Source organism: Podarcis gaigeae (genome assembly GCF_964106915.1).
Source record: "Podarcis gaigeae genome assembly, chromosome: 10".
Taxonomy (NCBI): Eukaryota; Metazoa; Chordata; class Lepidosauria; order Squamata; family Lacertidae; genus Podarcis; species Podarcis gaigeae.
Genome location: NC_139686.1, coordinates 49,140,677 through 49,164,871, shown reverse-complemented (window position 1 = coordinate 49,164,871; position 24,195 = coordinate 49,140,677). Strand labels below are relative to the sequence as shown.

The window sequence follows — 24,195 nt, the reverse complement described above, 5'->3', positions numbered from 1 at the left end:
CTTTTATAGGATCTGTAAAGATTTGTTTGTTCTATAGGGCATTTGAAGCTGGTTAGGAGATCTTGGGTTTGATCTGTTTCTTCCTGGTGCTTCTAATGTTCTTTCTTTCTTTTTTACTTAGCTACTTCTAATTTTTTAAATGACATTCTTATTGTGGAGTTGGTAGCGACAGTGTGTTTATATTACGAACCATCTTAAGAGGCCCTTAAAGTGTGGAATTTAAAGTTTTAACATTTAGTGGCAACATACATAATAAGACAGGAGTGCCTGGTGTGCTCAGGTCCATGGGGTCACGAAGAGTCGGACACGACTAAATGACTAAACAACAACAACATAATAATAATTTATTATTTGGCAGTGGATGGGGATATAAACACATTACATATAAGATCTTACATATAAGATCTGTATATATTCCTTAGCAGCCTGTACAACATTCCACTGTACAACATGGAGTCCACTGTGCTGGGGACACCTATGCTAAAATTTACCTTGATGCTGTTTGTATTCCTGTAGTGTTGTCATGACCAATGATTTTTTAGCAAATAAATTCGACGGACTAACTGATATCCTAGGAATGGAATGGAATCATTCGGACTCAGGGGTAAAACAAGAATCTTCATCCATTTTTGTATTTTAATTGCCCATTGCTCTTTCTTTGCAGGTGAGCTAAATTCATGGCTGTGCTAAATTTTATCAGGGATTTTATGTTTGTGGCACTGTACCATAAAACAGGAATTTAATTTACCTGCTTACCAGCTGTTGAATATAGGGACAGATGGAGCCCTAGAAGCATTGCACTAGCCGCATGGGAGTTGCTTTCATCTGCACGGCTGGGATAACATTTGGCCAGGAGCCAATCATGGAGGTCTTTCCCAAACGGCTCCCAGCAGAGTGCCAGGTCCATGTTTGGAGCTTATGGGATCAGCCCTTGTCTGCACAATCGGGACATTTAACCATTCATCAAGGCCAGTGAATCCCACCCCCACCCGCCATGGACCACTTGAAAATTGCTGTGGCCCTAACAGACCCCTTAATGATTTCTCTGCTGCTTGTTGTAGCAATTGTTTTGCACTGTGCTAAACACCGTATGATTTTTTTTGTATTTTTATTTCTTATTTTTTATTGCCATTTGAATTCCATAGACTTCTATAAAATTCAAAGTGGACGTGTTATTCAAAGACATGCCATGAATGATGCTCAGACCACAGTTTGGGTGCCTAGCCTTCTGGAAGGCAATCAGGGCAGAGGGGATACCACACGACTTAGGTAATGCTTAAGAAGCTCCAATGGAGAAACCTTCCTGCACATAAGCAATGGTTAAATCTGGAAATACCAGGCAGTGGCTTTTAAGACTTGAAGGGCTATCCTTCCCTTTCAATATGGAATGGTAAATGTGAACTGATTACATTACTGAGATCTGGTTCATTAGTGAACATCTGTCACACACCCTTCTCTGATGATATGGTAGAGTTCGGTGAGATTCCAACGTATGGCCTGATCCAAGATCAGTCCAGTGAAAGTGGTTGGAATGGAACTTTTCTGCAGTGTGTGAGCAGCTATTGAGCTGCGTAGAACCCTTAGTCCAGTTCACTTAAGGCATAGCCCTTTCCAGACATTACAATTTGGGGAAAATAAACACACGAGGAGGCAGGGGAGAGGAATCCACTTGCCCCAAGCCTTTCAGGTTGTGAAGGAAGCAGCAGTCTCCTTCTGAAGAGTCACTCTACATTCTAGAACCCTGGTTTTCCAGGGTTCCAAAATGTGTGTGTAACCTCCATGAGTACAGAAGGTTCCCAGCTTCAGATGTTACCATCTATGAGCTGGAAGGGCAATGGGAATGAAGCTGGAGGAAGCTGGAGCCAGTATGCTCATCCCTACCACCTGTCCTTATGAGTTTACTTTACTGTAACGGTAATGCTCGAAGAAAGACTCAATGACCTTGAAAAGCTTGCTGATATGCCAGCAGAGCTTGATTCAACAAAAGGTACCACTTGTCTCAAAACTATTATCAGAGCAGAAGTTGAAAATGACGAAGCATCTAACCTATCAAAGTGCAGCTGCAGCATCCTCAATTTTATGTGATCGACAGCAATGACATCTGTGTTTAGGAGAACACTGCATGCTTTTGAACTTATCTTGGAATTTCTTGCTTGCAAGCACGAAAATGATGGGGTTTAGGGAGCTGCTCAAAACACAGATGACTTCGGTGAACTTATAAATGACAACTATCAGGTGTATATTGTCAGAGTTGAGCTGGTAATTCATTCTGTAAATTATCACTGCCGTCATCGTGGCATGATAGGGAATGAAGGCCACCGCAAAAACAACCATTGCAGCTAAAACCAATATCAAGGACTTTCCAATTCGGTGTCTTCCCTGTTGGCGGTTTTTCATTTTCTGTAATGCTTTCACAGTCAACGTGTAGCATGTAAAGATGACTATGACTGGAATAAGGAATCCAAAGAGAACTCTGAAAATGGTAAAAGGCACCGCAAAGTGCAGAGGGTCTCCCGCTTTATCCAGGCAAGCGGCAGATTCCCTTTTCCTCTGGACCATGAATGTGTAGTAAAAATCAGGAATGGACTCTATGAAAATGAGGACCCAGATGGCGATGGTGCAATACGTAGCTCTGCTTTTATCCCACCACTTTAAGGAACGAATTGGGTGGACGGCACCTAGAAATCGGTCAAAACTGATCAGTGTGAGAAAATAGATGCTTCCGTAGACGTTAATGTTGAAGAACGTTCGTTTCACCTGGCAGAATACCTGGGTAGAATATGCTGTGTGATTAAGCAGAAGGTAGTAGGCTGAAAAGGGAATCAGGAAAATCCAGGTGAAGTCGCACAGTGCCAAATTGAATAAAAATACAGAACTACTGGTCCACGATTTCACAGTGTATATATAATAGAGCAGCGTGAACGTGTTCCCAAGAAATCCTATTAGCACAAGTAAGAAGCAAAGTATAAACACAAAGTAGCAGTACCATTCCAGCCTGCTAAAGCTGCTGCAGAAGGTAATGCAAGTAGTATTTGACAGCATTCCATGGATTTTACCTGGAAGCAAAAGAAAAAGTCAAGGTGTTGCTTCAAAACACTTAAAAGGATCTCTGTGAGCAAACGGGACTTCAGTGGTAAATAAATTCTCTGTGGCCCACTCACTTGGCACTGGCTCGGGTCGAATGATAGTATGGTACAATAAAATTGGAAAGTGGGCATTTCTGCACATCAGAAGGTGCATGCACATTTTGTGCAGTGTCTGTGTAGACAGTGTGGTGTAGTGGTTAGGAGCAGTGGACTCGTAATCTGGTGAACTGGGTTTGCTTCCCTGCTCTTCCACATGCAGCTGCTGGGTGACCTTGGGCTAGTCACACTTCTTTGAAGTCTCTCAGCCTCACTCACCTCACAGAGTGTTTGCTGTGAGGGAGGAAGGGAAAGGAGAATGTTAGCCGCTTTGAGACTCCTTCAGGTAGTGATAAAGCGGGATATCAAGTCCAAACTTTCTGTATGATGTTGCCCTCACCCAAATGCCATCCCCATATTGTTTTCCCATGTAATTTGGATTTACTGTTTCAGTGGGAAAATATGGCAAATAAGGATGCTTCTTGATGGCCCTTTGCCTTCCCTTATTTGCCATATATTTTTGCATGCAGAAGGTCCCAGGTTATCCCTGGCACTGGAGAAACCACAGCCTGAGAGAGTTGCTGCCAGCTAGTGGTGTTACTCTGAGCTAGATAGACCTTTGGTCTAACTTGATATTAGACAGCTTCCTAGCCTTGCCATGACTTTTGTTTAGCCAATTGATACCTTGGTTCTCAAACTTAATCCATTCCGGGAGTCCGTTTGACTCCCGAAACCGCTCAAAAATCAAGGCGTGGTTTCTGATTGGCTTCCTTCACTCAAGCGGAAACCGTGTCAGATGTTCAGCTTCTGAAAAACATTCGCAAACCGGAACACTTACCTCTGGGTTTGCGGCGTTTGGGAGCCGATTTGTTCGACAACTAAGCCTCTTGAGAACCAAGATACCACTGTATATAAAGCTTTCTTCTCATGGTGAATAGCAAGTACATTTGGGGATTGTGGGGGTGGATTCTGACCAGGACTGTGGTGGTGGGGTTCCAAAGGGTTAAACCCCCTCATCGTGGTTGCAATCCAGCGCCCCTTCCCCTGCTCCATCCTATATATCAAGAAGGCAAGGCCCCACGGTGAGAATAATGCCACATTTAATTTGTCATTGAGTCTCTCCAGGCAATGTTTGCAAAACGCCTGTTCCACAAAACCCTAGTTTTCTGTACCTAAGACTGCTATTTTATGTGTTCTTAGACTGCTCATTTCCACAATCCTGCTGTTCCTGTTTGGAGGATACCTTGCTTTCCAGCAGGGTAATGCAACTCGTTTTGTAGTTATAAGTATCTATTGGTAATTACTTCTCACTGCTTAATCTCTGGGCTACTATAAAGACTCCCGTAATTACAAGCACAAAATGATAAGGAGACATTATCCAGGCTAAGATGATAATATTTAATTACTTCCTGCTAAACAAAGGTACTATGAAGGCAACAATCCCATAATGTGCGTTAATGCTGCTTTCTGTGTCTAAAATTACCAAATGAAACCAAATGAGGACCAAGTGCAACATGAGAATGTATGGGGCGGGTATATTAGCTTCATCATGTGTCAAAGCATGTGTGAGTGGGTCATGGATCTATGTGCTGTTGACAGATGTGAAGACGGCCCATTATTTATTTTTCTAATCAATTTATATTCCACCATTCCTTTGGCATCAATGACAAAACTCCCCCGCCCCAAGCATCCTACAAACAATTAAATTGTCTCAGTCCAGAGTTGGCACAGCTATTAGGCAGGATGAGGCCATCACCCCCGCTGGGTGCCCCACCACTGTCAGAGAAGCAGTGCTGATTTTGTGTGTTGCTGGAATCACAAGCCTGCAAGAGCTCGTGTGATTTCTTGCACGATCTCACCTGAAATCAGCATTGATGCCAGCACATTGAAAATGCATGCACTACGGTAAAGTGTGTAAACAATGCATATATCAGTGACTATAGCATACACCAGTGTGTTACATTAGGGAAAAGTGCTTTGCAAACGTGTGCATGAAGATAAATTTATCATGTAATGCTGATGAATTTTCATGTAAAAAATAAATAAATCCACAAATTGATGTGTATGTAGAGAACTGACAGTTGTAAAAATGAGAGACTGAGAGAAACTGAAACTGTCACATTCACCCATTCCTAGTCATGTATATCCTATATTATGGGATACATTGCAAACAATGGTTCATAATTATAGCCTTTCACGCTTTGCAGCATTAGGCGTTAGTAAAAACAGAAACAGATATTGGTCTTTAATGGAACAGTAGCTAATATGACATCCAGTACTGAAAATTAATGCTTTACCTTTTGGTTATTAATTGTGAGGCAAATTCCTCTTTTATGCTCAATTAACACTCCAGTAAAGTGTAATGAGCTATGCCAATAGAAATTTAACGTTTCATTTTAATTCTTAATGAAATCAAGGTAAAATGAATTGTCAAGATCTGTATTTATTAGAATTGAAGGAGAACTGCTTGAAAATCATTTCAGAATAAGAATTCGTGGAAAATACAATATTCAGCTGCAGGCTCTGTATCCCATGCTTATGTATAACTTAAAACTCAGGTTAGTTCCTACATTCTTTCTCGAGACAGACAGATGCCAAGAACAACACTAAATGCTGTATCCCACTCAAACAAATACTTGAAAATAGGTATTTTACTATTTTCTTACCTGGTTTAAAAATGGTTGCATTCTCCATTGTGCAGGGCTGGGAGTTCCAAGTCATCTCGGAATTTCCCCATTAATCTCCAGTTTTGTCAGAATCCCATTAACGTCTATGTTCTCATCTGTGTTCATTAATAATCCACATATTGTGGATAATGAAAATGGAAACATACGGGCCACTTCTTTCAGCCTCTAGACTCCTCCCCTTCGCAGAGAAAGGCTAAGTCACACTTTTCTGCTTGCCCACACTTTTACAATGATACCGCATATTATCTCAGGAAAACAATTTGCCGCCTGTGTTTTCACTGCTTATCACAAAAATACGCCGCATAAAATCCAAACCGATCAGGTTTTGTTTTGTGTAGATGCTTTTAAGGAATCCTAGGAAACCAATCCAAAGTACACACCAGCAGCTAGCTAGCTACCTTTGTGGGTCTTTTTGCTCACAGCACTGGCACCTCCGTTTGCCATTGTGGTGCACTGATTAGTGTGTCAGACTGGGGCCTCAGGGAGCAGGGTTCAAATCTCCACTAAGCCATACAACTCACTGGGTGACCTTGGGCCAGTTGCTGTCGGTCAACCTAACCTACCTCACTGGGTTGTTGTGAGGTTATAATGGGGAGGGGCAGAACCATGCATGCCACCTTGAGGTCCTTGGAAGAAGAAGAAGAAGAAGAAGAAGAAGAAGAAGAAGAAGAAGAAGAAGAAGAAGAAGAGTAGTTTGGATTTGATATCCCACTTTATCACTACCCGAAGGAGCCTCAAAGTGGCTAGCAATCTCCTTTCCCTTCCTCCCCCACAACAAACACTCTGTGAGATGAGTGGGGATGAGAGACTTCAAAGAAGTGTGACTAGCCCAAGGTCACCCAGCAGCTGCATGTGGAGGAGCAGAGACGCGAACCCGGTTCACCAGATTACGAGTCTACTGCTCTTATCCACTGGCTCTCTAGAGGAAAAGTCAGAGTTCAGTGTAACAAGGAAGGGAGGATCTTCCCTTTGTTGGAGGCCCATTTTGAGAAGGACGTAGTAGTCTCAGTGAATAGTACCTCTTAGAGATTTTTTTAAAAAATTAGGTGGTATATAAATGATTTAAATAAACAAACAATAGTCTTCCCAAGCTCACAAATGTTTGCCATCGAATCCCATGACCGTTGCTTGTCCAGGCTCCCCCTCTTTAGCCTGCTGGTGTGGTTATTGGTGTGCAGGTGGCATCACTCAGAGTCCTATCTTAAGGAAGAGCTGCTGGTGGTCAGCCTTTATTTTAAGAACATAAAAAGAGCCTACTGGACCAGGACAGTGGCCCTTTCAGTCCAGCATCCTGTTCTCACAGTGGCCAACCAGATGTTCCCGCATTCAGCAGGGCTTGTCTTATGTTCTTATGAAGAATTTGTTTCCATCACAAAGCGGCATTGCAAAGGTTTACTCGTTCCAACTTCTCTTGTGGTCGCTTTTAGTATTTAATCTCTGTGGTTTGATATTCACATTTTAAAAAATGGTAAAGGGTAAAGGACCCCTGGATGGTTAAGTCAAGTCAAAGGTGACTATGGGATTGTGGCACTCATCCCGCTTTCAGGCCGAGGGAGACGGCTTTTGTCCACAGACAGCTTTCCGGGTCATGTGGCCAGCATGACTAAACTGCTTCTGGCACAACAGAACACCGTGACAGAAACCAGAGCACACGGAAGCGCTGTTTACCTTCCCGCCACAGTGGTACCTATTTATCTACTTGCACTGGCATGCTTTCAAACTGCTAGGTTGGCAGGAACTGGGGCAGAGCAACAGGAGCTCACTCCATTGTGGAGATTCGAACCGCTGACCTTCCGATTGGCAAGCCCAAGAGGCTCAGTGGTTTAGACCACAGCACCACCCATGTTCCTGGTTGATATTCATATAATTGCCATAGAAATTCTCTTCCTGATGTGTTAGCTTGTTACTTGCAGGGAAGTGTTGCTTCTGTACATGAGAAGGTTTTTCAAAAGGGGTATTTCAACCTGCTGTCTGACGTGGCACAACCCACCTTGCTGTCCAAGGACCCTTCCACCTCATTGGACTTCCATACGTGTCAATCTGGCCTTAGTCCTACTAAAATCAATTAAAATTCAAGCACCACAGGTCATGGTTTGAACCACCTGCTTTTTTGTGTTAACCAATTAGCTTCCTGAAATAGAAGCATTTCAACGAAAGCCATTAGCGTAAGCTTCTTTGTAGCCACTTTAAGTATTTTTCATTGTGAGAAATGATTCTATTTTAGATGCTCATTCTCCCAGACTTGCCTCCTGAAGCATCGCTCATGGCACTTAGCCATCACTTACTTATACATTGCCTCATTAGGAAGAAGTGGTATGTTAACTTTTCAGTGTTAAATAATGTCAGCACTCAGCCTACTCCCCCCCTTTTTTGTTAACGCTGCTCTGTAAGTAGGGTAATCACATTGCAGGAAGAGACCTCTACCATGGCCATATCTGAAACCAAAAGGGCTAGAATTTACCTCAGAACTGGGCTGGGGGAGAAATTGTTAAGATGGGAATACAGGATAACCGTAGCTCTAACTCAGTAAAAGAAGCCTTTAGCTTTTTCACAGAGAATAAAATATGCTGTAGATATCCAGTTAGGATGGAGATTAATGACTTTATTGTTAGCATACCACCAAGCTGAATGCTGTCAGCAGGTCTAATTACTCTTCTGTATGGCTGAGTTGCCACAATAAACATTCTTTTGTTGCGTTTCCCATGAAATACATTCTCCGCTAACAGGACTCTTAAAGGCTGTTCAAACTGTGTTGAAGTAGTTCTCTTGGGTTGCAGTTCTAAACTTGCTCGCACAGGACTAAGCGCCATATCATTCATTGTGGCTTACCTCTGAATAGGTACGGATGAGATTGCCCTGTTGCAAGTCTGGGGGTGGGGCAAGGTGGGCATCCAATGGCATCTTATCTCTCCCATTTGACCAACTTGAATCAGCCCAGGGCCTACATGCTAGCGAGACTGAATGTGCTACTCTGAGCAACACAACAGAGGAGAGTCCAGGAAATATTACTTGTAGATAGACTATGCCCTTGTGGACAGAGACAAATAGAATCCATCACACATGTTATTTTGCACTGCCCCTGGTATCAGATAATACAGTCCAAGTTTATTAATCAGTTGGTTGTTATCAGGGAGTGGCATTCAGGCAAATGTAAGGTAGTCTTCCTTATGCTTACTCAGGATGGAGATAGCAATCAGGTTTCTGCAACACACACAGAGGATTACTGGATGTTATACAACACTAATCTAAGTGTTAAAAAGGTAAAGGTAAAGGGACCCCTGACCATTAGGTCCAGTTGTGACCGACTCTGGGGTTGTGGTGCTCATCTCACTTTATTGGCCATGGGAGCCGACGTACAGCTTCCGGGTCATGTGGCCAGCATGACTAAGCCGCTTCTGGCGAACCAGAGCAGCGCATGGAAACACCGTTTACCTTCCTGCCTGAGCAGTACCTATTTATCTACTTGCACTGGCGTGCTTTCGAACTGCTAGGTTGGCAGGAGCACGGACCGAGCAACGGAAGCTCACCCCATGCAGGGATTCGAACCACCGACCTTCCGATCAGCAAGTCCTAGGCTCTGTGGTTTAACCCACAGAGCCACCAGCATCCCAAATCTAAGCGCTAGATGCAGGTTTTTGTTTAGCTGGTGATATATAATGATGCTGAAAACCAGATACTGTATTGCCCAGCCCTAGTCATGGGTGGGATGGCAGAGTTGAAGGATACACCCCAGCCAGAACAAAACACTCAAAGTAGGGCCAGAAGCAGGTGTGACTAGGGAGGGCTTATGCCTGGAGGAGGGATGTGGAAAAGCCACTTTCAGCCCCCAACCCCAGGCCATATCCAGTAAACTTGCACATTAACTGAAATACCCATGAACACATGTATACTAGCTTGAGGAACTATGGCCGAGGGAACAGCAGAACCTTGGAACCCAAATTATTCCTTTGGGAGTCAGCAGTCCAAATTATCCAAGCAACCCAGAAGCTGCCTCACCCCCCCCCCACACCCACTTGTTCTTCCTAGTATAATATCTCAACAGGCCCAACAAGAAAATACTATGATGTGGGAAAGAGTGTGTGCCAGGCCACAGCAGGAGCTTTGGAGCCAACGTTCTGCGTGTCTCGTTCTGTGGGAGCCACAAGCCAATTCTTTCCTTCACACAGAATCAACAAAAACTGCACCATTCCAAAAACGTTTTGCAGTCAAATGTATGCATGAATGTGACACGAGTTTTCCAAGCCACGTCACAACCGCCGGGAAGGGGTATCTCTGTTTACCGTGTAAACAGATGCCTTACAATAGAGCCGCCGACCATATTCTTCGCCAAACCTGCGCATTTGCATGTTTATTGGAGTTTGATTCAATCATTGAACCTCCTAAGCAAATATAGACCTGCCACCTGTGTTTTCTCCCTCTTGTATTAGAGCAGTGGAAAACCTGTTGGGTGAACATTTGTTTTAACACGTTTCTAACCATCTTCTCATTGCAGGCCAATTACTCCGATTGAAAATGTTCCGAGAGGACCATGGCTCTTGGATGACAATGTTCTTCAGCACCATCCTCTTCCTCTTTATTTTTTCTCACATATACAATCTGTGTCTCCTTATGGCAGGTTACATGAGGTAAGCTGTGCTTCCCTAAACCGTATCCTCTTAATTAGCTCTTTTGGGTGCCGTAACAGATTGGTCATTGCATAACTAACAGAAAGCCTATGGTCCTCCAAATGTTCTGGGACTCCAGCTCCCACCAGTCCCAGCCAGCATGACCAATAGTTAGGAATTATGAGAGCTGCAGTCCAGAAAACATACTGAGTGTGACAGGTCTGCATTGCGGAGTGAATCAGATTCATTCCTATCCTTGAATATGGCACAAATCTTTTCATAACTGAAAATTGTAACTTGAGTGGTGAATACAACTTGAGTTCCTGGAGGTGTGTATGTGGTTGTTGTTGTTGTTTTAATGCTCATCAGTTTCTGGCCTATGGCTAGAAAAGAAGTGAAGGACATGGGCCTGCTGATTTCAGGCTACCATGTCTTTTAAATTTTACTAGGGGGTGGCGCCCACCTGCATTGCCCCGCCTCCTGCTCCACATTTTCTCCCTCTTTCTATGTTTCACAAGCACACACACACAACCTGCATCACAACTCTCCCAGACCCTGCAATTGGGGGACACCAGGGCAGTAAAGGGCTACACAGTGCAGCCCCAGAAGACATCTCACTTGGGGTCACCTCAAACACAGCAGTGCCTCTGGGCAGGTGACCTATTTTATTCCATGAGCCCACCAGTCACATATGGAACTTGTTACATTCCCTTGTTTTTGCTTACTAGCTGGGGCAATAAAATGGGGAGCAGTGGGGGAAGGAGTAAATGGAATGTGTCAAGAACCTGGTAGTGAACGGCATGAATTTTGTTGAGGTTACTTCTGGTCAAACATGGTGTCAGTGGCGTAGCGTGGGGGTGCAGGGGGGGCCCAGCTGCACCGGGTGCAACATCTGGGGGGGCACGCTCGCACTCGCAGCTCTCTGCCCCTACCTGGCTCACTCACTCTCTCTCACTGCAGGGGGCGCAAATTACTTGCCTTGCCCCGGGTGCTGACAACCCACGCTACGCCACTGCATGGTGTGTCCTGCTTTTGGGGAAGCTGTATTTCCTTTTGCCTTTTTTCTTTTTAAAGTGCTCTTTTCTGAAGGGGGATGATATTTAAAGCATCCCTGCTGCTAAATGGGGGAGCTTTCCCCCCTCAAAAACACACAAACAAGCCAACAAACCAAACCAAACATGGTTCTTTATAAAACAATGAAAGGAAACACACATTTTTTTGAGGATTCAAAATACTAGAGAAGCCGTTATATGCAGCGGCACACAGGAGGGACCAGGGGCTGGGTGTGAAGAGTGCAGAAAACCTGCCATACCAGCTGAACCCTTGCTGCTGGGTGGGCATGGGGCACAGAGGCTTCACGGGTCACACTGTGCTGCGTACCTGTGCAGGGGGGAGGCCATCTGGCCTTGGTGGCAAGGCTGGTTCTGGAGCCCAGAGACCCCCAGCAGCAGGCAGGCAGGGTGGGGATCCTGATGGAGTCGTGCACCCTCAAAACCATATGCCTGGGGCTACAGCCCCACTAGCTCTCCCCACGCTATGGCCCTGATTATATGTTAGCATCTCAACAGACTCTCCCTGAGGACACATCACCCTGGCTGAAACTTAGCAGGTCTTGGCCTTCTCACTGTCTGCCACGATAGGGGGCTGCCTAACTGCCTCTATCCCCATCTTTCAGCATGGACACTGAGAATGCCTCAGCCCGGTATACCTGAAGGAACGTCTCCACCCCCATCGTTCAACCCAGACACAGAGGTCCAGTGCCAAGGGCCTTCTGGCTGTTCCCTCCCTGCGAGAAGTGACGTTACAGGGAACCAGGAGAGGGCCTTCTTGGTGGTGGCGCCCACCCTGTGGAACGCTCTCCCACCAGATGTCAAGGAAATAAACAACTATCTGTCTTTTAGAAGACATCTGAAGGCAGCCCTGTTTAGGGAAGTTTTTAATGTTCGATGTTTTATCGTGTTTCCAATATTCTGCTGGGAGCCGCCCAGAGTGGCTGGGGAAACCAGCCAGATGGGCGGGATATGTATGTATATTATATTGCTTGGGGTTCCCAAGATGGTCCCTATGGACATATACCCTTGATGCTCACCAAGACCCCTTGCCCCTTCTGGATTTTAATTTTAAAAAACCCCAGAGTTTTACAAAACTCTTTGCTTCTCTGCTTGGGAAGCATTGCCTGTTTTTTCTTTTCTTTTTCTGTGGTGTGGTGGAGTGATGTAGCCTGTTGTTTGTTTAGAGCATGGCTAGGTAAACTAAGGCCCGAGGGCTGGATCTGGCCCAATCGATTTCTAAATCCGGCCCGCGGATGGTCTAGGAATCAGCATGTTTTTACATGAATAGAATGTGTCCTTTTATTTAAAATGCATCTCTGGGTTATTTGTGGGACATAGGAATTCATTCTTGCCCCCCCAAAATATAGTCCTGCTCCCCACAAGGTCTGACGGACAGTGGACTGGCCCCCTGCTGAAAAAGTTTGCTGACCCCTGGTTTAGAGGGAGGATGATTCTGAGAATTCCCAATGTTCTGTGAAATGCACATTTTGTAGTGCGCACAACAAGGATCCCCCCAAATGTGCCATTGGACCCAAAGAGTTCTGGCACCTCTGATCTACACCATCTCAATGTGTATTGAGGAATCAGGGCAAAATGTATTGATATCAGATAATTATATTTCAGGAGACATTGTCCAGTGCCACATAAGTATGTGTTGCCAGTTAAGGCAGCATCATCTAAAACAGGGCAAGGAATCCAAAACCTTTCTGCCTTGCAAAACACTGGAATGAAATCCAATCTGCCTTCTAAAATCAGCGCCGTTCCTTTCCTTTCCCACATCATATGGGTGTGTTATCACTCACCAGCATATTTCTGTGAAGAACCACAAGAGGGCAGCAAAAGGCTTTAAAAATCAGAAGAGTGGACGTATATTTTGGAACTTCAAAAGGGTTCAACATTTAGAAAGCTGTGAATGGGGATCAGTGTTGCTTACCATTCAGAGCAGTGCGTACTGTGAAGAGTCAGAAATCCAGTAATATGAGCCTATACAGAACTTCTCCCAAATTATAATGATCTTTGTGGTTTCCTATATTTTTTATCTTTATTTTTTAAAAAGAATTTAATTAGAATGGAAAAAAAAAATCCTGAATTACAACTTATCACCAAACTTAAAACCATGGAGAAACCTGGTCTGAACAAAGACCTTGGATTCTTATCTCATTATACATGACAAAGCCATTTTTCACCTTTTCACCCCTTGCTTTTTCCTGTAAGACCTATTGCAGTCGTTAAGAGTCGTCAACAGGCTCATCACAGCTATCTGCCAATCACCCATTCCCACCACCCTTCTGAGTAATACCCCTCCCCACCTTCTCACTATATAGAAGGGTCTGGAAACTTCTGTTTCAGTGTATCTGAAGAAGTGTGCATGCACACGAAAGCTCATACCAAGAACTAACTTAGTTGGTCTTTAAGGTGCTACTGGAAGGATTTTTTTTTGTTTTGACTATGGCAGACCAACACGGCTACCTATCTGTAATTAGAATGGAGTTACTCTTGAAGAATTATTCAAGGCAGGCTGGTAATGTGGCTTGTTATTTCAGTTATGGTTCTGAGTCATTGCTTTTCTTCTTCTTCTTCTTCTTCTTCTTCTTCTTCTTCTTCTTCTTCTTCAAAAGTATCACTAATTGCCTCTATGTGGTGGGGTTGGGCCAGACTTCATCATGTCTGCCAGAAAAGAAAGGAGATGGTTATAGGTCTAGCTGAAAAGAACTGGGTGGCATCTCACCCCCTCTAAGCTCACTTTGAGCAATAAGCTGTTAGCCACCCAGAAATCGCAGGGCAGGGGATATACTTATCTCATAGAATGTTTAGGGAAGCTTTTAATGTTTGATGTATTACTGTATTTTAATATTTGGTTGGAAGCTGCCCAGAGTGGCTGAGGAAGCCTAGCCAGATGGGCTAGGTATAAATAATAAATTATTATTATTGTTGTTGTTGTTGTTGTTGTTGTTGTTGTTGTTGTTGTTGTTGTTGTTATTATTATTATTATTATTTGTTGTTGTTGTTGTTGTTGTTGTTGTTGTTGTTATCATGCTCTGTAGCAGACCTTAGCTAACAATGAAATAAACTTTCCCAGGGGGAAGTTTATTTATACTATTGATCTTACCACATTGTCGGTTCATTACCAGCAGCTACTGGTTGCCAGCCTGCTTGGATCATATTCGTTGGATAGGATCGGAAATTTGCACTCGGAAATTGTAACATGATGCCTCTCTGTTTGCCTCCTGTGCTGCTTCATGTTTTGGGCTCTCTTTATTAAAAGAACACACACCTCAAATATTTCTTCTACTCTTTCTACCCTCCCCACCCTCTCTCTTGTGTGTGTATTTGATAAAAGCCTGCTAAAGCTTATATGCCATGATAAATTTCTTAGGAAGAGTCGCTAACCAAGTGCTCCCTCCCCAGAACAAAACCCACTGAAATTAGTAGACCTAAGTTAGGCATGTTTATTGACTTCACTGGGTCTGCTTTAAGTCGGACTAACATTGGGCACATCTTTTAAGATGCCCCAAGGCTCTGTTTTCGTTTCTCCCCCCTTCCTTCTGGGGTTATGCAGAAAGGAGCAAACCATTAAGGAAATTATGACTCTAGAGCAGTAGTACTCAGTTAGCTAAGGATTGCAGACCCCTTGTTTTTCAAAAGCCAAGCCACGGACCCCTACTTTTGAAAATTTTGATATCTCTGTGGTAGTATTTTTTTATGTGAATGGTGCCACGGACCACCTGGGGTCTTTGGACCGCCAAATGGAAAACATTGCTCTAGAGGAGGAGCAGGGAATCCACACTCGCCAATACCAGTAAAAGAAAATGGGGTGTCCAGGCCACCTCATGGTCCTCCGCCTCAGATTTACATCAAGAAGTTGCCTGGGGTTACCATGGCAACACCTCACGTTTCTTTTAGAATGTACTTGGATTTTATGGACAGCATTTTCAAGGTTTTGCTCCTTTTTATGGAAGCAATAATACCACATTCCCCACAGGTGATTCCCCCCCCCCTTTCCTGAGGAAATTTACAGTTTCTCAAACTCGAGAGCCTATAGATGATACACTGCAGCTCCCTGAAAGCGTTTACACTCTCATTCAGTCAAGGTTTCCTTTGTGCAGAGAGAGACCAGAGAAACTGATTCCCTTGCATGTCAGAGCCCAGCTGAAGCCAGCAGATGATGCCACCTACTCCTGTTGCTTTAGCCATTGTTCTATGCAGCACTCAAGATAAGAGCAGGCAAATTTAATTGTACATACACATTTAAAAAATCAATAAGATTCTTAATTAACTACAAAAATCCCTTGCAACCTTGAGGTCCCCCCTCAAAAATAATGATATTCAAGATTGCCGAAAGAGAAATAATGTGAAGCTTTCATAATATGACTATGCTCAAATTGGATATTCAAGGTTGAAATTATTGTTCTTATTTTAAAATTGTAGCAGGAGGTTTCAGCCAAGATTAACTGGGGTATTATGAACATTTAAATCTCCCCATTTTTATTGATTTGTTTGTTTTACTTACGACATTTAGACACTGATTAATGATTCGCATTTCTAAGCAGTGTACATAAAAACAGGCTGCAGAAAATGAGGCAATAGAACTATCAAAAGTTATCATAAAACTGACCGCTTCCTGAAAATGTCTGCTGGAACAAGTCTAAGTGTAAGTCTCATGTGCTTGAAGTTCAACAAGAAGATGCCAGTCTAATCTCAGCTGGGAGGGAGACCAACAGGTTACAAACTGTGCATCTGAACCATAAGGAAGGACCAACAGATCTCAGTGATTTGGCCTCAGTATATCTTGGACCCATGTTGGTAAGGCTTTGCAGATTAATGAATGATCTTGAATCTGGCTCAATAATTTAGGGACAATTTTTAAGCATCAAAGTTATGCAGTGCTGGTAGTCTGTCCCCATCAGCTGTCTGGCCACAGTATTTTGCCCCAGCTGGAGCTTCTAGATCAGGCACAAGGGTAGCCCCATGTGGTGTACATTGCAGTAATCAGGTCTTGAGGTTAGAAATGCATCAATCACAATAGCCAGAATATCCTTGTCCATGGGGATTTTACCCCATTTTACTTATGTGGATCTGCACATACTAGTTAACTCTGAGTCCAGTTATCTGATTTAACTGGGCTTTGACATTTATTTATATGTGTCTGTCTGTCTATCTATCCCACCCCTTCCCCAGAACTGGTAACTCAAGGCAGCTCACATAAATTAAAACAAATGCACATAAAACACACATAGCTTACACACACACAAGGCTACAGTTAAAAACTAGTTAAACTACCCGAAGGAGCGTCTCCACCCCCATTGTTCTGCCTGGACACTGAGGTCCAGCACCAAGGGCCTTCTGGCGGTTCCCTCGCTGCAAGAAGCCAAGTTACAGGGAACCAGGCAGAGGGCCTTCTCGGTAGTGGCCTCCGCCCTGTGGAATGCCCTCCCACCAGATGTCAAAGAGAAAAACAACTATCAGACTTTTAGAAGACATCTGAACGCAGCCCTTCAGGGAAAGGGAAGCTTTTAATGTTTAATAGGTTATTGTATTTTAATATTCTCTTGGAAGCTGCCTAGAGTGGCTGGGGAAACCCAGTCAGGTGGGCAGAGTATAAATAAATTATTATTATTATTATTATTATTATTATTATTATTATTATTGCTACAGAATTACAATAATGTGAAAAAAACATATATGTTAAAATGCAGTGAGTAGTGTTAAGATATGCCATCCTGTGCTCCTTAGAGAAAGGGTGAAATGCAGTCAATAATGCAATGGGTATAAGGTAAAGGTAAAGGTACCCCCTGCCCGTACGGGCCAGTCTTGACAGACTCTGGGGTTGTGCGCCCATCTCACTTAAGAGGCCAGGGGCCAGCGCTGTCCGAAGACACTTCCGGGTCACGTGGCCAGTGTGACATCGCTGCTCTGGCGAGCCAGAGCCGCACACGGAAACGCCGTTTACCTTCCCGCTAGTAAGCGGTCCCTATTTATCTACTTGCACCCGGGGGTGCTTTCGAACTGCTAGGTTGGCAGGCGCTGGGACCAAGCAACGGGAGCGCACCCCGCCGCGGGGATTCGAACCACCGATCTTTCGATCGGCAAGCCCTAGGCGCTGAGGCTTTAACCCACAGCGCCACCCACGTCCCTGCAATGGGTATAGAATATGTCAAAACCCTTGTGAGGAACAAGCTAGTCATGTCCTGAAAGTTGGGAGATTTGTCTCTGGAAAGCTGAGAGGAGGGGGAAGGGAACAGACTGGGTTTGGATACATTTGATTTTGGCCATGGCTTCTAAATGTCTTGTGCCCTTAGGAGCAACCTATATGCTAAAGGTTTCTCTTTATGTACAGTTCTGGGTCTTTGTGACAGAGGCACCCAGAGAACTATTCTTTCCCTCCTGCTCCCAGGCCTGGCTGCATGTGACAACAAGCTGGGCCATGCTGCAGATTTCAAAATGGCGCCTAATTAGCAGAGCCACTGGCTGGACAGACAAATGGCTGTCAGGTATATATTCTGAGGTGGCAAATTCACACTATCCAGGTATATTTGTGACAGCCCCCCCATACACACATACATACATGCACATACATGTCAAATTTTAATACATGTTCCTAATGTTTGATACTCATTAGATATAAAAATGTTGCAGAGATTCTTTGCTAATGTTGCAGAACAGATGCTTTATCCATGACAAAAAAAAGGTTATAGAAATAGATGGGGCAAATGAATAGGAAGCAGGAGCTGCCATCGAAACTCTTGGGAACTAGCAAATGTCACCTTGACCATTGTTCTAGCTGATTGCTGCTATAGCCTCTGCCCCATTGCCGCAAGTGGAAGCAAAAATGAAAATTACAGTGTTGGAACCTATTAAAATTGAAGTAGCCTAGTGGAAGGGGGGGGAAGGAGAATTATGTGGTCCATTTGAAAATATTTTTATCAGGCTAGAGGAAGGAAGGGAGAGAGGGAGGGAGGAACAATGGCATTGGGTAAATCATTGTAATGCTGCCTTTACTTCCTTTGTGCTGCTTAAATGGGAATAAATTAGAACAAAATTGGCAGCTGTTGGAAAGTTTTTAGCAGCCTGAATAAGTGCTATATTGATTGATAAGTGGTGGTGGACTCCAGTGAGGGTTTTAGCCGTAAAAATGCTCATGAAGCATTGGTACCTAATTATCCGCAGTAATGGAGAAGCTGCTCTTAAATTTGTTGTGAAATAGATGGAGTAGGATTTTGGGTCTGCATCCGCACCGCCTTTTTAGAGATGTCTGGTGATATGGCTAGGCTGCACAACTTGTGGCTTGCCAAGTCAAATTACCATATTTTTCGCTCTATAGGACGCACTATTCCCTCTTCAAAAATGAAGGGGAAATGTGTGTGCGTCCTATGGAGCGAAGATGCCATAGCCTTGCGACCCTCTCCTGGCTGGAGAGGTGGCGCGCGGCTAAAAATGCTCCTGCCATAGCCGCGCGTCACCTCTCCAGCTGGGAGAGGGTCACGGGGGCTTCTTTAGCCCCGCGCGCTCTCCCGGCTGGAGAGGTGGCGTGCGGCTATGGCAGGAGCCCTCCCGTGACCCTCTCCCAGCTGGAGAGGTGACACGCGGCTATGGCAGGAGCCTCTTTAGCCGCGTGCCACCTCTCCAGCCTTGAGAGTGCGTGCAGGGCTAAAGAAGCCATAGAAGCTTTCCGCTGCTCCCCGACCTGCTCTTTGGGGCTGGTGGTGGGCTTCCCCCCGCCAGCCCCAAAGAGCAGGTTGAAAGGAACCTGAAGCCTGGAGAGCAAGAGGGAGCGAGAGGGGCACCGACCCCTCTCGCTTTCCAGGCTTCCAAGCTAGCCGCCTGAAGGCGACTGAACGCACCTTAAACGGCACCTTGTTTTAGAGGGAGAAAACAAGAGGGGGAAATTCTCCCCCTCTCTGCGCAGTGCCTCCTGCCACTTCGCTGAAGGGGTGCTGGGCAGAGAGGGGGAGAATTTTTTTCCCTTGTTCTCCCCCATCTAAAACAAGGTGTGTCCTATTGTCCAGTGCGTCCTATGGTGCGAAAAATACGGTATGTAAGATCTGTTAAGAGGTGGGAAAAGCTCCCTTGTTTTTTCTTGAGGTAACAGGGGTGGCAAAGTCCTGCGATTAGACGTGACACAGGCTTGTCGTATTAAGCTTGCTTTCCATGACAGTCCCTTTATGAAGAGATTTACTGTGTCAGAAATGCATGTCTGATCTGTTTCATTTTTTGTATGCACGGAATTAAGGTATTCCGTTTTTGGTCAAGAAGGCACTTTGCACTGAAGCATAGCTTGTACCGCACAGAGCTGGCAGAAAGTGAAGCAGACGATGAGTACTGGGCAGTGTGTGTGTGTCTCTCTCTGTGTGTGACATAAGAACTCATTTGTGTAGCCATTTGCTGATTTTCCAGATGCTTCCCAAAGAAACCTCTTCAGCAAAGGGCTCAGTTGGAAAGAGAGGCGGACGTTGTTGCAGCTTCCATCTCTCTTTAATTCAGAGATATTAATGGACTACAATTCCCATTAACCTTGATCATTGGCCATGTCTGCTGGGCCGAATGGGAGTTGTAGTCTAACAACATCTGGAGGATACCATGTGGGCAACCCCTACATCAGGGCTAATGCAGCTGCTTGAACCTTCTGCATGTACTGTAACTCAGAAGCACTACCACTGAAAAATGGCCCTTCCCCTATGTCAGGGTTTTCCAAACTTGGATCTCCAGCAATTTTTGAACTATTGTCCCTAGCTAGCAGGACCAGTGGTCAGGGATGATGGGAACTGCAGTCCAAAACCAGCTGGAGAACCCCAAGTCTGGGAAACCCTGCCCTATACCATGCTTAGTGGAAAGGTGTTCTGCCATACAATTTTTCCCAAAACAACAACAACAAACCTATGGTTACGTAAACATACTCAATCAACACACAAGACGTAACCGACTATACTTTTGAATAAATAAGATATACTATTCATTGTATCAAATTGTAGATTTCAACAGAAGTCTCATAAAGTTCAATGAAAAAGCAGAAGACCCAGTGGATCAGTTCATGCATAAGGTCCATACATGTACTGTATAAGTATCTATTCCACCTGTCTGTTGCAACCACTACTATGCTATAAGATCCACTATCCTGTAATATTACATCTGAGCCTGTTCTACTGATGAAGCCTAGGATGGCGAAACAAGGCTAATATTCCGGAAATCCTTGTATTAGACTATTTGAAAGGATTCTGTGGAACTGTAACAACCCTTCATGTGGATTATTGGACTCTGTGAACAGACAGGTGGAATAGATACTTATAGATGTATGAACCTTATGCATGAGCTGACTAGAGAATAACTGATCCACTGGGTCTTCTGCTTTTTTCGTGGAACTTTATGAGACTTCTGTTGAAATCTACAATTTGATACAATGAATAGTATACTTTATTTATTCAAAAGTACAGCCGGTTACGTCTTGTGTGTTTATACAATTTTTCCCTTCTGAAAATTAGCACCCTAAAGGCAGTCAAGGCACAATGTATGTGGCTTCCTTAAAGTCTTTGTCCATTCTGCATAGCCAGCTCGGTGTCAACAAGAATTTTATTCAGCACAGTTCCAATGCACAGGGCAAGGGGCATTGCTGGTGGAGCAGTGGTAGCTGCAACATTGCAACCCTGGCACCACAAAACCTGTGAATGCTAGTGTCGTCCTGGCATAGCCGCCTCTCTATGGCACCCTCAGCCATTTTACTTGCGGGCCCCATTAATTTGCCACACAGCTGCTCTTAGGATCAGGCCATTAGTTCCACCGATATCAGTGAGTTGAGCTTAATTAGGCACTCGCTTACATTTAATCTTGTAGTCATTAATTCTTATTATCCATGCACTTACTTCCTAAATGCTTTGGCTGCGATCCAAAGAGCTCTTTTAGGTGGGCCCAAGGGTCTGGGCATGCCCAGTGGGATATTTTGGCGTTTGTCGTTGAACAGTTAAATGCCCTTAATTATCTGCATTTGCTTGTATAGTTTTTATCCTGCACCTTCAGCAGGAAGGTTTCTAGAAGGGCTAGCAAATCCAGGAAAGATGGCAAAAATAAATGAGCCCTCTTCAGGTGTCATGAGTCAGGAGAACATAAGAAAAAATTGCTGCATCAGACCTGTCGAGCCCAGCCCAGTAGCCCCTCTAGAGACCACTGAGATGCCTGTGGGAAACTTGGAAGCAGGATTCAAGCATAGAGGGTATCACATTCACTCAAAAGTGTGTCCCAATGAGATGAGTCTGATTTGCTTCTGATGAGAGCCCAATTCAGTCACTGATCTCCTATGCAATTAGAACACATTTATTTATTATTTTATTTATTTATTAAACCTCTATACCACCATTCATGCAAGGGTCACAGGGCAGTTTACAATATAAAAACACAAAAATACATGGCATAGTAACAAACAAAAGCAATACTCCCCAGGCCAAGTTTTAAAAGGCTGAAGATTGTTTAATGTAGGGTTGCCATATTCCCAAAAATGAAAATCTGGACAGAGTTGTGGGGGGTTTTGTGGTCAAAAACATCTCCCCAAAAAACATTCATTTGGGGGCTTTTTTAGATTTCTTTTTTGATTAAAAAAAAAATCCATCAAGATTTGCAGTGCAGTTCTCCAGACAAGTAATGAAGACAAGTATATATATATTGGTGAAAATGACTTACAAAAATGCATTGTATTTAGGTAAATTACATGCAATTCACACTAAATTGCTGGCAAATTTTTATGAGGACCATATGTGTGTGCGCGCAGAAACTAATGTGAAAATGTGAAGAAGCAAGACTGGGAAAATGAAAAACTGGGAGAAGCCAGAATTGACAGGATCATCCCTCCCTATTGGTCAGGCATCTCCATATAAATCTGCTTATCTTTCTATTCTTAGATTGCCTGCTGTTGGCTTTGTATTGGGAACTACAAAAAGAAGGAGCTGTTGGGAAGAAATATTGGGTTGACTTTATATGACACATAAACGGAGGCTATTGGGAATGTCTGCATTACTATAGGATAAATATTTTTTTTTCTGTGTTCTTTTGGTCGCTTCATAGCTCGATTTCCATAAAAGAATTTACATTAGAACTTGCAATGAATATTCTGAAATCAGGAGGGAGACTGCTAGAGGGCACTGTGGCTAAGCATTTTGGAGTCTCTTATTTAACACTCCCGTTGTGGCCAGAATTTTTCAGCAAGTTGGAATCAGCCCTAGTGTGAAATTGTATTTTTTAAGTTTGAACCATCTGATCTTTTGTTACCATGGGGGTGGGGGTGGATAAGGATGAGGAAGCCAAAAATTTAACTTGCCTTCTCTCTCTCTCTTATATATATATATATATGAAAAGGAGATTCAAAAATCATACATGGAACCCTATTTTTCTACCTACCCAAAGAAGCCTCTGCAACAAATGAATATTTAGTTCTGCCATCTGCAAGTGCTCAATGCTCCCATCCATTAATCATATTTGTCTAATTATTTTTCCATATATAATAAATAATTGATCAGAAACAACGGCACCCATATGGTTTGAGCAGGCGTTTTAGAAATGTTAAGTGTGGGAAACAGATGGGATTTCTTGATTGCATCTGCCAAAAAGTTGAAGGCAGTTTCTCAGGACAACCAAAGGGTGTGAAATCTAAACATTTTTCAGATTTCTATCCCAGTGCCTCATGACTTGTAGACATTTATGCATTTTTTTAAAGAGATGTTTTCTGAAAAATATAGATGAGCTGTCAACAGTTAGGGGTTGGGTGATGGTTCTTCCATGGCTTTTGAGAGTCTCTCTGGTTCCCTTGAAAGTAAACAATGTGTTAAAGGGTTTTTAATAATTGTACGTGTGCAGTTAAAAATGAAATAATCTCATTGTGGAGTATCTAAACCTTCCAGCTGATTGGCAGTCCATACTCTTCACTTTTCCAATCTATCTGAAAGAGGAAGTGGGAGAGAACGTCAAGTTCCTCCTTCAAGTCTTTGCACTTTTCAAGGGAGAAAATGATAACCACATTTGCCACCCTGTGACCAAAGGGAGAATGGGTGGGGGAAGTGAATGAAAGACTTCCTGGGTGCCCACAGAAGCCCTCGAGGGTCCTGTTATACCTATGGATATCATGTTGGCAACCCCTGTCATATATTATGCAAACATATGTGAAATATGAGGGACGCGGGTGGCACTGTGGGTTAAACCACAGAGCCTAGGACTTGCCGATGAGAAGGTTGGCGGTTCGAATCCCCGTGACGGGGTGATCTCCTGTTGCTCGGTCCCTGCTCCTGCCAACCTAGCAGTTCAAAAGCACCTCAGAGTGCAAGTAGATAAATGGTACCGCTTTAAATAGATAAAGTTACCGCTCCAGCGGGAAGGTAAACGGCATTTCCGTGCACCGCTCTTGTTCACCAGAAGTGGCTTAGTCATGCTGGCCACATGACCTGGAAGCTGTACGCTGGTTCCTTCGGCCAGTAAAGCGAGATGAGCACCGCAACCCCAGAGTCGGCCACAACTGGACCTAATAGTCAGGGGTCCCTTTACCGTTACCTTTTATGTGAAATATATGGGGTGAGATCCAACATAGTGAGAGTGGTTTTCTGGTCATGCAGCAGGGCTCCCACTTTCTCCCCTCCTTCCTGCAGCTCCCTGCATGCCCCCCCATCTGTTTTGGAGGCTTGGGAGACAGATTTTAGGGGCACACAGAGAACTGAAGGCAGGAGAGTGGAAACCCAAAGTCCCATTGTGCAAGTTGACT

General features: G+C 44.0%; 2 protein-coding genes across 5 annotated transcripts in view; one reads left to right on the top strand and one right to left on the bottom strand.

Moving 5' to 3' along the window:
- TMEM117 (transmembrane protein 117) overlaps positions 1-24,195 on the top strand; it is a 208,887-nt gene that overhangs the window by 29,526 nt on the left and 155,166 nt on the right. For all 4 annotated transcript variants that reach the window (XM_083699329.1, XM_083699328.1, XM_083699327.1 and 1 more), the window contains exon 3: positions 10,302-10,434. In XM_083699329.1, the coding sequence (XP_083555455.1) occupies positions 10,302-10,434 (133 nt within the window). The remainder of the gene's footprint in view (positions 1-10,301; positions 10,435-24,195) is intronic.
- On the bottom strand, positions 1,843-5,843 carry LOC310826683 (P2Y purinoceptor 1-like; the record flags this gene model as incomplete). Its single annotated transcript, XM_083701844.1, has 2 exons — positions 1,843-3,056; positions 5,789-5,843. 2 exons carry the CDS (start codon positions 5,841-5,843, stop codon positions 2,050-2,052), a joined length of 1,062 nt encoding a protein of 353 aa, XP_083557970.1. The 3' UTR covers positions 1,843-2,049.